The following is a 15284-nucleotide window of genomic DNA, read 5'->3' on the forward strand; positions in this document are numbered from 1 at the left end:
TTATTTATATTTTATTTAATAATAAAAGGATAAAATGGTAATTTATCATTTTTATATAAAATTTTATCAATCAAATCAAATCAACTATAATCTATCAATCAAATCAAATATTATATTCACTATCATTTTTTATTTATTTTTTATTACAATACATTACTAATCTATATATTACGTACCAAACATAGCCTTAATGTTCTTGGAGATTCTAATGATCATATTTATTATTTTTTAATCAATTAATCGGAACCCCACACTGGAATATGGATTCCCTCGAATTTGATTATGAAATTATGATATTTTTAAAGTACTAGCTGATTGGCTCTCTGATTTTTTTAACAGATCATAAAGAGGTTGAAATTGTATCGAATATGTTTTGGTTTCTTCTTTAATTTCTACAAGAGGTTGACAAACATGCAAAAGGTGAACAACTAATTTGAAGCCACAAATCTTGATACGTAAAATCAAAACATTACATTTCATTGAGTGAGAAAAAAGTGATTATATGGTCCCAAAATTTGGCCTCCCCTTCACCATCCTTTATTCCTTTGATTTCAAGAATCTTTTTTTATGTCCAATAATTAGCCAACAAGATGAGGCAACCCCTGACCAAATTTGTTTGCTAAAAGTGAAGTTATGAGAACCATCATTTCAGTCATGTATATAAAGTCCCAAATTTGATTTGTGAACAAAGTTTTTAATAAAGGGAAAAAAAATGTCAATGCATTTTGCATGACCTTTCAGTTGTAAAGTTGTTTTAATTGGCATATGGGGCATGGTGTGGTTATGGTGCATATTGAAATGGGGCATGCAAGAAGGTTAATAGGCAAACATCAATCCTGTGAATGACATTCAACAAACTCCTGATGGTGGATATAGTTTTCAACTTTACTTCTCATATTGCGTATTGAATTTAATTTGAAAATCTCATAATTTTCCAAAGATACAAAAAAAAAAAAAAAAAAAGTTGACATTCCTTTCATTTAATTACTTGCTTCACTTTGGTTTGGTCCACAGATTATTCAAATTTTGGTTTTGATGTTGGAACTTTGATTTTCTTTAGCTAGCTTCAAGTCCTAATTCGTTGGGATGCTAACGTGATCAAGTCAAAAAATGTTGATATGGTACTACAAATAGCTGACGTGATACCTTAAATTGTTGATATATCTAAACTAATGTTACATCAGAATTCGTACCAAAATAACTTAGAATTAAAATTAATGTATCAAAGCTAAATTTTAAATATTAATTAGTATGTGAGTTGGTATATATATATGGGGCTCAAGAAGCGCTTGTTATGTAAGTCAACATGCCTAAACATACTAAAACAATGAATTTGTCTAAGTACGTACCATATCTAAATTTTGTGATGCCAAAAATAAATAAATAAATAAATATAAAAAATTCCCTGATTGAGCATTAATCAATAATTAAGCAGTTGGGAATACATATGGAAATTTCCTAATTATTGAGAAATTGTGAGTTTGGGAAAGTCGTTGTATATGATTTGATATGTATTACATAGAGGAATTAATATATTTTATTGAAAATTGCAACTTCAATTTATTTGTGACGTACTGACGTGTGAGTAACACCCCTTTATTCAAATGATACTAATATATATATCACATTATCAAACTTTAAATGCTTCCATATGATCTACAAGATATATATTGAATCTAATTAAAAAAAAATTAAATATAACTAATTACTTTAGAAATATAAACATGAAAATTTAATATTAATTTATAAAGATAAACATAGATTTTCTATCAACATACCAACAATTGGTAGATCTTAGGGTTCATGCATATATATGCATGCATGGCTATATATTATTTCACACCAAATACACAGTACTACAACAATATTCTCTCCCAACTATATATTAACTATGGAGATCAATGGCATCGCACGTGCATGCCTAGAAGTCACGTGACACCCACATCTCATGCAAGCCGGGAGAAGCCGGCGATGCTGCTGCCGCCATCATCGGCTTAACAGAGTAAACATCGTTCCATATCTCTGTAAAAACCCTAACGATGGTTCCGTGGTGGTAAGGCGAATTCAGATGCAAGAAACAATTCAGAAGTTCTTTCAGATCATCTTTCGAGTAAATCTGTTTCTCCAGAATCATCCTCAGCATGGACTGCCGGAAATCAAGATACGGGTCGTCGGAATCTTTCTCCAACGCCACCGTCTCGTCGTCGGAACTCCCGAAACAGTTGACGCTCCTCAGGCGCATGATTTCCGAGTCGGTGTCGTAGGAGAAGCATGCTGGCGGCGGCGTGTCGGCGGCGGATGACGAGGTGGAGGGAAAGGAGGGTGATTTCAGGGTGCTTGGGCAGAATACGGCCGATAGGCTCGGCCTTGTGCAGCTGCTTGATCTGCAGCCAAAATCGATGCCGAATTTATCCAAAAGATGATGTTTCTTGGTTCTTGACATTTTCTAATGGAGAATATTGTTTTCTGTGTGAGAATCGGGGGGGGGAACTGAAGATGGTTTTCATATATAAATTCTATGCGCTGTGATCTTCTGATTTGAGGGACCCTTTCACTAGTGGCCTGCTTCAAACTTGTCCACAGATTTTATTTTATTTTATTATATTTGACATAAATTTGATGTAAAGAAAAATTGATATTGTCGTGTCGTAGAAAATTCGGGTAATCCGTGGACATCCAAATGGTTGGATTAATATTAGAATAAGTTCAAAAAATGAATTTTGTGGATTGTTATTTCCCGACAAACGTATTTCGATGATCAAGTTAATATTTCTCGATAAAAGTTCTACATAACATGTGACTATAGAGAGTATATCTTAAAAATGTGATGACTTGAGTTATTTATAATTTATTCAAAGAATTTTTCGGGTTTTAGCCTCTTGGGGCCTTTTGAAATTTTTGGTCTTGATAAAGTATCTCAACAAATAATTAAATAATATTGCACTCAATTGGGTTGAGTCATTGAGTTTGGACCTTGAAGATAGTCGAATTGAGTTATAACTCATCAGTACACTCATGTTTTTTTTTATATCCTCATCCGCTATTTTTCGATGCGCACTAGGTAAGTAATTGGACTAACGCAATAGCTTGCAAACAATGCTAACCAGATAAACTACACTAGGCAAGTCTTGTGTGTGATAGGCTAATCCAAGAATGTGTTGGTAAGAAAAAATTAAACTCCTGACCGAGTTCACCTACTTCACGAACTTGGACACTCATCTTGAGGGCCATTACACTCATGTTTGTTTAAGGTAACCGAGTGATAATTATGAACTAATAAACCAACCAAAAATACAAACTAACAAAATTAAACACAATGTATCATATTTATATTAATTGTATCATGATTTCCTAATATATTTCTACCATATCAAAAATTTATGGGCCAACGAAATATATATATGCCAAAATTCACGGGCATTTTAAACAATTGATATCTCAACCAAAAAACAAAAATAAAGTCATAAACAATTGATCCTGCGGATATAGTAAGATATTCCGGATGAATCACCTGAATAAGAATTCCATGACCATTGTCTTAAATGAGTGTATAATATTTGAGTGATACAAGAAGACAGGAATTATAGATGTATACTAATTTGATACCATGTTAGTGATCGTGTATTCAAATGCACATGAGATGTTCATTTTTTTTAAAAAAAGAAAAAAATTTAATCAAGGTTATTTTGCTAGTTGTCCCGAATTATATATATATATATATATATATATATATATATATATATATATATATATATATATATATATATATATATATATATATACCATGCATATCAAATGAGGTACCGCATTAGAGCAAGGAGAAGTGAAACAAAATTAAACTTAAATACGCTGCTTCGGCCATTTTTGCAAAATTGACAGAACAGTGAACTTTTAGTTTATATACCTCACATACGAGGTCCCCTAACAAACCTAAAAATGTATTTTTTTTTCTTTCATGCTAGACATTCTAAGATGTGTTGATGAATTTGATTTAAATAAGGATTTCAAAAGACGCATATCTTGAGTGTATTTGAAATCTACCTATTATCACTAATGAATTGATCAATGCACACTTTTTCATCCAAGCAAGACAAGGAAATTAAAATCAATGGATTTGAAATACATTCTCTCAAATCCATCATTAATCCAAGCACGTTGCGTTTTCATATAAATATTTGGATTTGAACAAATATTTGAGGAGAAGATTATAAATGACTTCACGTTGTGATGCCACGACGGCTCAAAAACTAAAGTAGCTAGATTGAAAAATAGCTTCCAACCAGTCTAATAAATTTGGGCTCCTGGGCCAATTTTTCCTTCCTATTTCTATTGGGTTAAACAGAACGGCCCAGCCCGTTTTAAAGAAAACCCAATTTGACCAGAAAGAAACAATAATAATAATATAATAACTGCCAAAACGGTAAACCCGCGAGTATTGAAGAAATCCCATAACCTGGAACGACGTGTAATTTAATGGGGAGCCGTCACTCGCAAGGTATCCCTTCATTTCCTCTCAATATTCCCATTTTTATTTTATTTTATTTATTATTATTTATTTATCTTTATATTTATTGTTTATTTAATTTATTTATTTATTGATGTAATTTTTCAGATTTTTCAAATTTAATTAATAATTAATCATTTACAATTCTTCTATTCCAAGTTTCGATCTTTTATATCCAATCCCAAATCACGCACATATGTGTGTATATATACATGCACGTATGTTTACAGCCACGCACGTTCGTAAAATCATCCCATATATATAACCAACTTCTTAAATTTTTTCTAAAAATCAGGACTTTGATTTGCATTTCCCAAAGGGGCCCAGAATTTTAAGATCCTTCCTCTCAAGCAAGGTTACCTTACTTTGAATTTTTCTATGAAAGATTCTTACATAAATAATTAAATATGATGATGATGTCCTGATCAGGAGAAATTTGATTGCATTTTCTGTTTGTTTTGTATGCAGTTTCTTCAAATGGCTGCCCTCCCAACCATTTGATTTCTTGTCTCTGAGGGAGGAACAATCCATCTCGTACGTTTATTTTCCCCTCGAATCTGCCTTTTTTTAGCAGGTGAAACTTGAAAGTGATGATCTTTTCTACTCTCTGTGTGATGAATTATTCATTCGATTATTTGTAAAATAACTCTTTGTATTGACAGGCTTGGGTATTGAAGATGATCGGGGAATTCGTCACCAGATGTTTAGTGTACGTCATAACAGTGAATCTTTACATTTTTTTTAAAGGAATTTCATCAGGCCGAGTTATATATTCGTAAAAATTGATTTTTTTTTTATTTATAAGGAATAAGAAGAAGATGAAGATGATGATGAATTATTATTATTAACCAAAGTTTGTTTCTGAATGGAATAGATTGGTTCTTGGATATGCTTACCCTGCATTCCAGTGTTTCAAAACTGTGGAGAAAAACAGAGTTGAGATTCAAGAACTCAGATTTTGGTGCCAATATTGGTGAGAATTTTTTTTTATTTTTTATAATCTAAGTAATGTGAAGACTTATTCTTTGAAATGAAAAAAAAAAAGGTTCAGATAAGTTTATTAGTTGATCTACTGCTTTATCCACTTCAACGAGTGGTTACATGAAAATGATTGTTTTATTTAATTATATATGTTCCTGTGCAAGAAATAGAAACAGTCTTTGATCATGTTTTTTAATTTGGTGAAAATATTTTTTTAAAACAAAGTTTATTAGGTGAAGGTTAGGGAGGGTGCTTGACTCAATATATAGATCGAACAAGTTTTTATTTTTGTCTTGAGTACTGTTACTCTTTCATGTTTATGGATTAGTTGGGAAGAAATAGGCTTTTGCAAAAAGATTTGAAATGTTAAATGACTTAGGCTAAATGTTTATAAAACCCATTTCAATATCACACTTACAATTATCCAGTTGATTTCGTGGTTTTATTTTGCTAAATTTCTGGAATTTCATCTAAATTTTTGTCCCATTTCCCATAATTTTAATGAACAGTGAGATTTTCTTGCATCAGATCATAAGTTAAATCTGGAGAATGATGATTTTTGCAGGATTATTGTTGCAGTGCTGACAATTCTTGAGAAAATTGGCGATGTATTTGTTTCATGGTACGTGATGGAGAAGATAGAGTTATTAGATGATTTATTTTGGTCCAAGTCTTCTGTCTCTGTCACTAATTTTTTTCTTTTTGCCATTAAATTTTGATCTTGTGAATGAACTTGAAATCTTGCATAGGTTGCCTATGTATGGTGAGATGAAGTTGGCACTCTTCATCTACTTATGGTATCCGAAAACAAAGGTAATCTCTACCCATGTTTATGGATGTTTCAGTAAAACAAAAGGTAGTTTAAGATTCGAGGAAGAGGGAAATGAGATATAATCGTTGTTGAACTTAGTTTCTACTTCTCTTATGCAAATACATGATAGTCAAATGAGTATTAGTTTAACTTGTTTTGATGCAGGGAACAGGGTATGTGTACGAGGCCTTGTTGCGGCCGTATGTGTCGAAACATGAGACGGATATTGATAGAAGTTTAGTAGAATTTAGGAATAGGGCTTGGGATTTAGCAGCTTATTATTGGCAGAACTGCACAGAACTGGGTTCAATCAAGATTCTCCAACTGCTTCAATTAGTGGCCTCCCAGTCTACAAGGATTACACAGCCTACCACCTCTCAGGTATAGAATTTTGTCTATAAACTTCGCCACTGTTTACTTCAGCGATGTATTAACGTATGTTGGATCTGGAAAAAGTAATTGCTGTGTAACAGAATGTATCCACTCATTCATTGTTTTTCTGTGCTTGCACCTACACATTCGACGAGCATGCGAGACATGCATCATATTGTCCGACCACAAAAGAGGTAGCTTTTGGGTGAGAGCCATGCTATAGAATAAAAGTGTCGACCATTTTCATTTGGAGTGAGGTTTTTGAGAATCATAAAGTAAAGGTGTGTTCCTTTAATCTTTCCAGCAGAATGTGGATAGCCAGAGGCCCGGCGGCGGTGCTCCTCCGCCTACTCCACCTACCACACCTTCCGGAATTCACCAAAAAAACAAGCAAGAAAAGAAACGACCTATTGTTCCCACATGGAAAACCTCCACCTCGAATCGTGCCCAAGCCCCCAAGTCCGAGTCCATTCAGGTTCAGCTCCAAGATCAAACTAATTATATCCGGCCCGAGGATGTCATCGTTCCTGATTTAGATATTGGCGAAGGATCGGAAGGAAAATGCAGTGTGGAACTAAATTTACATTCTGCTAGGCTGAAACTTAGGCGCTCCAAAGGTGGCACCAATTAGTAAAAAATCATAGGAAGTGCTGTAGAAATGTAATGTGACATATGGCTCTACAAAGTTTTAATCCATTCATTCCCCCCCCTCTTTTTATGGAAATTGGTTTGGAATAGGTCACTTGTGTTTGCAAACATTCAAATTCTGTTATTATACATCACTTTCTTTACAAAGAAATAAGGTTCCAACTTTGTTATGTGGTTTAGACTCTAAGCTACTTCGAATATAAGGATTTGAGACGAATGTGATTCTATAAATATTGAATTGTGTTAAAATTTTAAAATAAACATAATTATTGAAAAGAACTTGAGTCGATGAATCAAACAAGTTATTATATATAACAGTATTCGCAAATTCTAAAAACGAGTTATTACGAATATATATTTTCTGGATAGATTTATGGAAAAAAAAAAATTATAACTTAACGTGTGAACAGTGTCTTAAACTCGGTTCAAAGTTGGCCCGCCCCCAGCCCCTTATCTTCCCGCATCTGCCACTATCAATCTCCGGAGCTCCTAAACCCATACAGCCGCATGCTCGAATTCATCAAATCAAAACAACCTACTGGAAGGAGATATGCCATCTTGTTCCCTTTCAATGGCGGCAACAGCCATGGCCGCTGCTTCTTGTTCATTATCTCCAACTTACATCGACCATGTTTCACTTCGTTTCTTCCCATTTATATCACCTGCCACCTTGAAGACTCCTCTTAGACACAAGAATTGGCTAAATTTGTCGCCTTTTTCTTCTCTATCCCGGTCTTGGACAATCTGTGCTGCATTTGATGGTGTTGAAATAAGTCAGGAAGGAAACCCAGAAAGGAATCTTCAAGAAACATCGCTTCATGGAGAACAAGTTGAGGAGGCGATGGAGGGGAATGAAGCGTTGGAATCTGTGGGAGCTGGAAGACTCTACGTGGGCAATTTGCCATTTACAGTGACATCTGGTGAATTGTCTGAGATCTTTGCTGAAGCGGGCCGTGTTGCATCTGTGGAGGTATGTGTGCTTATCTTTGGCCTTTTTTAACTGGATAAGTTTCAACATTTTTTGTGTCTCTTTTGATTTCGCAACATGTATGTTACCAAGAACCAAAATGTATGCAAATTTTTTTAAGTATTTATGCAAGAAAGTGGTTGCTTTGGAACCCATTCAAGAAAAACAAGGTAGGAATTTGGGTCATTGTGTATAGCTTTTGTTTTAAAGGTTATCTACGGTAAAGCTCCCGGAAGGAGTCGGGGGTTTGCATTTGTCAATATGGGCAGTGTTGAAGAAGCCGAAGAAGCTATTCGCCTCTTTGATGGAGCTGTAAGTTATTGTTCTTTCATATCACATATATGCACACTCTGTTCTAGTTATGATATTTGTTTTGTTCTTATAATCTGATTGTGATCTTGAATTTGTTTACTCTGATGTCAGTGGAGTTGTTTATATGTGAAAAATTTAATGAGTGACACTAAACGTCTAATAATTGTTTGGGAGTTGCAATTCCAGTAAGGCGGGTCTCTGATTGTGTGCATACATACATATGTTGGCTTTTCATAGTCTCAGTGATTTAAATCATGCAATAGGAAATTGGGGGTCGTAATGCAAAGGTAAACTTCCCCGAGGTGCCGAAAGGCGGTGAAAGGGAATCGACGAGTCCAAAGGCGAGAATCAGCAACAAGGGCTTTGTAGACAGCCCTCACAAAATATACGCAGGCAACCTCAGTTGGAGCCTAACGTCTCAAGCCCTTAGAGAAACCTTTGCACAACAGTCTGGATTCACAAGTGCCAAAGTTATCTTCGATAAAGATACTGGAAGATCCAGAGGCTTTGGATTCGTGACCTTTTTGTCTGCAGAAGAAGCAGAATCTGCGCTTGAAGCAATGAACGGAGTGGTAAATCAACACTTGAATGCCATCACTTAACTAGTACTTTTTGGCCAACCAGATCTATGTATGGTGGCTGTTGGGATCGTCATCTTATTCATTCTTAAGTTTTCTTGTAAAGTCGTGTTTTTTAGGTTTGGTCGATCCTACCTTGAGGGTAGTGTCCTCAGAGTGATCTGGACGGACCAGATCACATCAGTAGGTCAAATCATTTGATATGTTGCTTGATCTGGTCCGTCCAGATCAAGTCAGGATAGCTACCCTGAGGGTAGCATGAACTGATCCTGTTTTTTATTGGTATGCTTCTTTTAATATCCTCATTTACTTGTGGCTATGCGACTAGGAGGTGGAAGGCCGGTCATTGAATTTACAAGTCGCGGAGCAGAGAACTTCATCAGCAGTTTAAAGACATCTGAGAGAATGCTTCGGGCAATGCCATGAATCTCAGGGGTACGGTGTCGGCCTTATATATTCATACTGTACCAAGCCTGTTGTTTTTTGCATTGCCTATTAAGATTTTTGGATATATATGATACAACACGGGATGTAATATCGGAGATGGAGTGGAGTTGCTAGTATAGATGTAATTGAAGAGAAATTTATATATTCGGAACATTTGAATTCATATGAAATCTCCTGCATGTTTAAGCATCCACCACTAGATATAACACATCCAATGTAACATCCACGGGCACTACATAGTTTACTGAGTTTGAACTTGATTATATTATTTCAAAAAAAAATTGCATGAAAAGATTAACTTTTATAATTGCATAGTAGAAAATACAAATGATAGACCATAAATATATGTTAGCAACTCCGCGTGTTATCTTTCCTTTGAATTTTGTTCATATCTGCCTTACATAAAGCTTCCCCGAGAGTCCAGACGCGTTTTTCCCGTTATAAATTATTAAATTATGGGCTCCACTTTATATTTTATATTTTTTTATCTAATAATATGAAAAGGATTATTCCATCAAAATTCAAAACCCCTCATTCCTTAATAATATATAATGTTGATCGACATAAATAATGTGTTGTACCATTTTTTTTAAAAAAAAAATTCACTCGTATAAAAGTTTTCGAGTTATATTAACGAAAGATGTTGTGAGTTAATTCGTGATATTCCTCTAGATAAACAAAAAAAAATGCAATAATATTATAATTAAAAAGGTTGGGAATATATTTTTGTAAGTATTTTCATACGCTCCAAAAAAAAGAGTATTTTCATACGCTAACAAAATACGATAGTGGCGTGAGAAAATAGAATTAGCCCCATCCAAAAAAAAACTTCAGTGTGGGTTGACTTTTCTTCGTGTAATAACCCGGAAGATGACCCATTTGACCAGTCTTGTCTTACCCATTCAACAAGGTCCCCAACTTCGTACGCCTGTACCACAATCGCATAAAAGAAAGAACTCGTCTTCTTCATCTTTCATTTATTCAATTCACCACTTGCTATATTCGATCTTCACGAAAAACGTCAATCGACTGAGTATAAATTGTACAGAAGATCGATTTGGAAGAAAATGAACGATCTTTTTTCAGGATCCTTCTCTCGTTTCCGGGAACAAGATCAATCCCCCCCGCCGCCGAATTCCCATTCCATCCAGATGACAAACTCCGGCTCCACCGGCGGCGTCAACTTGGATCGTTTTTTCGACGATGTGGAAGCCGTTAAAGAGGAGCTCGGGGAACTGGAATCCCTCTACTCCCAGCTCCACTCTTGTCACGAGCAGAGCAAGACTCTCCACAACGCCAAAGCCGTGAAAGATCTCCGATCCCGTATGGATTCCGACGTCTCCGCCTCTCTCAAGAAAGCAAAAGTCATCAAAGTCCGATTAGAAGCGCTGGATCGCTCTAATGCCGCGAATCGGGGCCTCCCCGGATGCGGCCCCGGAAGCTCCTCCGATCGGACAAGGACATCGGTCGTCAATGGCCTGAGGAAAAAGCTTCAAGAAACCATGGCTAGATTCAACGATCTGAGGCAGAAGATGGGATCCGAGTATCGCGAAACCGTGCAGCGGAGATATTACACCGTCACCGGAGAGAATCCCGACGAGAAAATCCTGGATGATTTGATAGAAACAGGGGAGAGCGAGACTTTTCTTCAGAAGGCGATTCAGCAGCAGGGGAGGGGACAAGTTATGGACACGATAATGGAGATTCAAGAAAGGCATGATGCGGTGAAGGAAATGGAGAGGAATCTGAGGGAATTGCACCAGGTTTTTTTGGATATGGCGGTGCTTGTGCAGAGCCAGGGGGAGCAGCTCGATGATATCGAAAGCCAGGTGAACAGAGCTAATTCTTTTGTGAGAGGTGGGACTCATCAGCTTGAGGTTGCCAGGAAACATCAGAAGAATACCAGGAAATGGGCTTGTATTGGGATTATCATCTTGCTCATTGTTATCTTGATTATCGTTTTATCTCTTCAGCCATGGAAGAGTTCCGGTGGAGGAGGTGGTGGTGGTGGTGGTGGCGGCGGCGGTGGACAGGCTCAGTCGCCTCCGGCCCAGACGCCACCGGCCAAGTGAGGAAAATTGAAGTTCATTTGTAGTTTAAACATGCCTGATATTTGTTTTTTTTTTTTTACGTTTTCTTGGAGATATTATTATCATTTCGATTGTTGTGTTTATTTGTATACTTGTTATATTATTTTGTTGGGAGAATTATTTTTGGGCTCTTTTCTTTTCTTAACACAGTACTCTTTTAACGAGTAATTGGTGCTCTCTTATTTTTCTTTTCTTAACATCCCTCATTTTTTTAAAAATACTTTTGATTTTTTATTTTACAAATTTTTGTTACAAATTTTTGTGAAAGAAAATCTATATTGATTACGATAATTTCTAAAAGAAATCTTAAACATTATTTTAAATTTTTTTCTATTTAATCAACTTTTTAAAATACATGATTAGTATTGATTGCGACAAAAAATTATATTTTCAAGACTAATTGAATCATTTCATTGCTCAATCAAACACCTATCTTATCGTAAAAATAAATAACCTAAATAAATAAATAAACTATGGCAAAGTGTGCCTGGAAAGCAGGTGGAGAATTGATTATGCACCACATGGCCATCGAAACAATATATTTATAGAAAATAATAAAACGACATTATGATTATTTTTGTCTTTTTTCATAACACATATAAATTAGATTTTTAGAACGAATATGGTTATATTATAAACGACGATCTTTTTATTATATGATATATATGATTATTATTATTATTTAAAATAAAACTTAGGAATAACATTTGATGATACTAACTACTAATTATTAATTAGCAACAAAAGCTAATTTTTCTCATTTACTAGGGTAATTACGTATGAAGTCGTTTCATAAAAGTGTTTTTTATCAAATATTTCAAAGAATAATATATTTTTATATAATTATTCTATAAAAATATTTTAAAAAAAAGTAATATGCTTGTTATTTTTATAATTGTCTTTAGTTCTAAAAATATGTCTGAATTATTCTTTAAAATAGTATACTTGTATAAAAATATTTTACAAAAAATTTGTTCAAATATATACTTTAAGTTTAACCAATAAAACTATTTTTAAAATATCTATGCAACAAAATGTAATTAATTATAACTTCAAAATATTTACAATAAAAACTTGCTATTCTCGCTCCTTCGAAAAGACTCATCTGTTTATTTGTTAATTAATTAATAATTAATAACATCAAAATGAGCACGCATTGTGTTGAGTTGTTGACTGTGTAAGCGTCTAGTGAGCTGAGAATGCCTGAGATTTTCTTACTATTATTATTATTATTATTATTATTATTATTATTATTATTATTATTATTATTATAAAAGTAACAAAAATAAAAAAGAAAGAAAAAGCCAACTGTTTGTAAAATAATTTATTGTATATTAAAAGACGACGGCCCCACGAGAAATAAAATTATGGTCCCGTTAATTGTTTTCAAGTACTGCTAGCATGTTGTTAGTTGACCAACGTTTTCAAATATTTATTGTTCGAAAATAAGGAAAATAACTTATAAATTCTCATTGCTATAGCATCATAATATGGTTGAAACCTCACGTTCAAAAAAATTGAGGAGTTGAAATTAAATCTTTCACAACATGTCATCTTTTAGTATGCATAAAAGGCACTTCCATATTTCAAAAAATAAAAAAATAAAAAAAGGCACTTCCAAACAAACTTGTGAAGGTATATATCATTTTATGGATCAAAGTCGCAAGCATGAAGCATTAATTCTCAATCATTTCAAATCCTTACTGTCAAGTGCAAGCTGAAGTTATTTATTTTAGCAATTACAAGTAAAATTTAATCAATGCTTTTTTTTAAGCTCTAATACATGAAAATTAACTCCCTTTTTGTTTTCCATTAACACAACTTGTTTGTTCTCCTCCTTTGATCAAACCTGATTAATTCTAGAGTAAGTTTGGGAATTTAAAAAAATATAGTAACAAACAAAATAATTTCAAGAAAATCTTCCTATACTTTGTCACTGATTATCAAGTGTATAAATTTCTGTACAGATAAAAAATAACAAATCAAGATGGATATGAACAAATCAAATTATCGGGTATGCAAGAAGAATTCCTCCACGCCCTGGAATGCAATTTAAGCATTTCTCGAATCCTCTCTTTGATCTTGATCCCACAATCAACCTGAAGAACCAGGCACAGCTTCGCCACGACCCCGATATGCAACATCTCCTGCACAACTCCAGCAGTCGCCGAAAATCTCGATATGGAATGCAAAATCTTTACCGCCTTTTCGCTTGCCACCTGAGAAACCCTTAGGATTTTTTTCGAAACAATGGCTAATCCAGCGCTGTGATTTAGTAGCTCGGCTCTCCCCTCCGCACACTGACACAGCAAATCCAACAAAACAAGGATCATTTCACAGACCCTTTTGTCTGATTGATCGAGCAGAAGCTCGATCGATAGATTCACAGCTCCAGCTTCCACAGCTTTGATTCTGTTCCTCCCCCATTGACAGGCGTTGATCAGTACTTTGAGGGTGGCTTTTGTAGCCTTTTGTGAGATCTCATCTTTCAAGATTTGTGTGCATTGGAGAAAGAACAGGGGACTTGTGGTGGAGACTATTTGAGCTGGATCAGCTACTTCAAGAATTGAATCTAGTAACATGACAGCATAAGCCCGAGACTCGTAGCTTCCCCATTGCATAATCTTGGTCAAAGCTTCGACGAATTCTTGATTGCTGATCGATTCAATGCCTGATTCTGACAGCTGGAGGCTGTAAAGAATGCTTAAAGCCACCTCACAGGCTTGTTTCGATTCTGAATATTCCGGATCAAGTGTTTTCTGGACGATCAAGAAAGCCAAGAACTCAGGGGTTCCCACGTTTTCCATGCATCTTTTATTGGTCTGATTCTGATAAGAGATGGATTTAAGTCTTTGTAAGCAATTCATCTGCTTTTCTGGAGACTTGGCGTCGTTTAGGAGCTTTAAAAGCTGTGATCTGCTTGTGGGAGCTTTCGGGGTCGGCAGCCTTTCCACGCCTTGCGAGGCGTGGATCACGCACCAGGATTGGATGAGGCGCCGGAGAGTGATGTTTGGGGTCAAGTCCGTGTCGGAAAGAGGCTGTTTTGTGGCCGGACATGTACTCTTCTTCAGAAAAAACAACCAGTTTTCTATGCTGTCTCTGTCGTATGTTATCCCGGTCGAGACCGTCACCGGATCTTTCATGATGTCTAGAGTGATGGGGCAGAGGAAATATGGAGGAATCTCCACTTCCGCCATTGATTCGAATCTTGATTTTCTTGGAATTGAAAATGAATAAGTGTGTGTGATTAATAATTATTAGACTGTAGAATAACTCGATGAATGTTTTTGTTTGTTGGAAGAATTGTGGTGTCATGGATTTGGTTTTATATGCGACGAGATAAAGGGGAGAGATTCAAGAAAGTCAAAGGGTCAAAAACACGCAAATGTGGCTAATTTCGTGTGTTTATTGTGTGTCAAATAATTTGGGAAAGGGAAAGGAGTTACGTTTTTTTTACTTTTTTTTAATTAAAAATCATCATAAAATTGGGATTTGGACGAAGACTTTTCAAAGATGCAAAGTCTAAGTTATGTGTGGCTCTATGCGTATTCGCGGGCCAAGTTCACTGGCTGGT

The 15284-nt window shown here is 35.1% G+C and overlaps 5 protein-coding genes across 7 annotated transcripts; 3 read left to right on the forward strand and 2 right to left on the reverse strand.

Moving 5' to 3' along the window:
• Positions 1–1921: 1921 nt before the first annotated feature.
• On the reverse strand, positions 1922–2443 carry LOC140866957 (transcription repressor OFP6-like). Its single transcript, XM_073272024.1, has one exon. It carries the CDS (start codon positions 2441–2443, stop codon positions 1922–1924), a length of 522 nt encoding a protein of 173 aa, XP_073128125.1.
• Positions 2444–4746: 2303 nt separating this feature from the next.
• LOC140875424 (putative HVA22-like protein g) lies at positions 4747–7431 on the forward strand. Of its 3 annotated transcripts, none has more exons than XM_073279098.1 (8): positions 4747–4859; positions 4973–5078; positions 5167–5213; positions 5379–5477; positions 6051–6107; positions 6235–6298; positions 6462–6677; positions 6973–7431. In XM_073279098.1, exons 3-8 carry the CDS (start codon positions 5182–5184, stop codon positions 7297–7299), a joined length of 795 nt encoding a protein of 264 aa, XP_073135199.1. In that variant the 5' UTR covers positions 4747–4859; positions 4973–5078; positions 5167–5181; the 3' UTR covers positions 7300–7431. The 3 variants fall into 3 exon arrangements, with proteins under 3 accessions (XP_073135199.1, XP_073135201.1, XP_073135200.1); XM_073279100.1 differs by having other exon boundaries at positions 6976–7431; XM_073279099.1 differs by having other exon boundaries at positions 4973–5038.
• A 273-nt stretch (positions 7432–7704) lies between these two features.
• Positions 7705–9783, forward strand: LOC140874203 (33 kDa ribonucleoprotein, chloroplastic-like). Its single transcript, XM_073277484.1, has 4 exons — positions 7705–8286; positions 8494–8595; positions 8859–9167; positions 9502–9783. The coding sequence occupies exons 1-4, from the start codon at positions 7867–7869 to the stop codon at positions 9562–9564; spliced, it is 894 nt and encodes a 297-aa protein (XP_073133585.1). The 5' UTR covers positions 7705–7866; the 3' UTR covers positions 9565–9783.
• A 763-nt stretch (positions 9784–10546) lies between these two features.
• Positions 10547–11855, forward strand: LOC140887905 (syntaxin-121). The gene has a single exon (XM_073295499.1). It carries the CDS (start codon positions 10688–10690, stop codon positions 11690–11692), a length of 1005 nt encoding a protein of 334 aa, XP_073151600.1. The 5' UTR covers positions 10547–10687; the 3' UTR covers positions 11693–11855.
• A 1639-nt stretch (positions 11856–13494) lies between these two features.
• Positions 13495–15003, reverse strand: LOC140888862 (E3 ubiquitin-protein ligase PUB23-like). Its single transcript, XM_073296568.1, has one exon. It carries the CDS (start codon positions 14905–14907, stop codon positions 13693–13695), a length of 1215 nt encoding a protein of 404 aa, XP_073152669.1. The 5' UTR covers positions 14908–15003; the 3' UTR covers positions 13495–13692.
• Between the last annotated feature and the right edge of the window lie 281 nt (positions 15004–15284).

Source organism: Henckelia pumila, chromosome 1, assembly GCF_033568475.1.
Source record: "Henckelia pumila isolate YLH828 chromosome 1, ASM3356847v2, whole genome shotgun sequence".
In the NCBI taxonomy this organism is placed as follows: Eukaryota; Viridiplantae; Streptophyta; class Magnoliopsida; order Lamiales; family Gesneriaceae; genus Henckelia; species Henckelia pumila.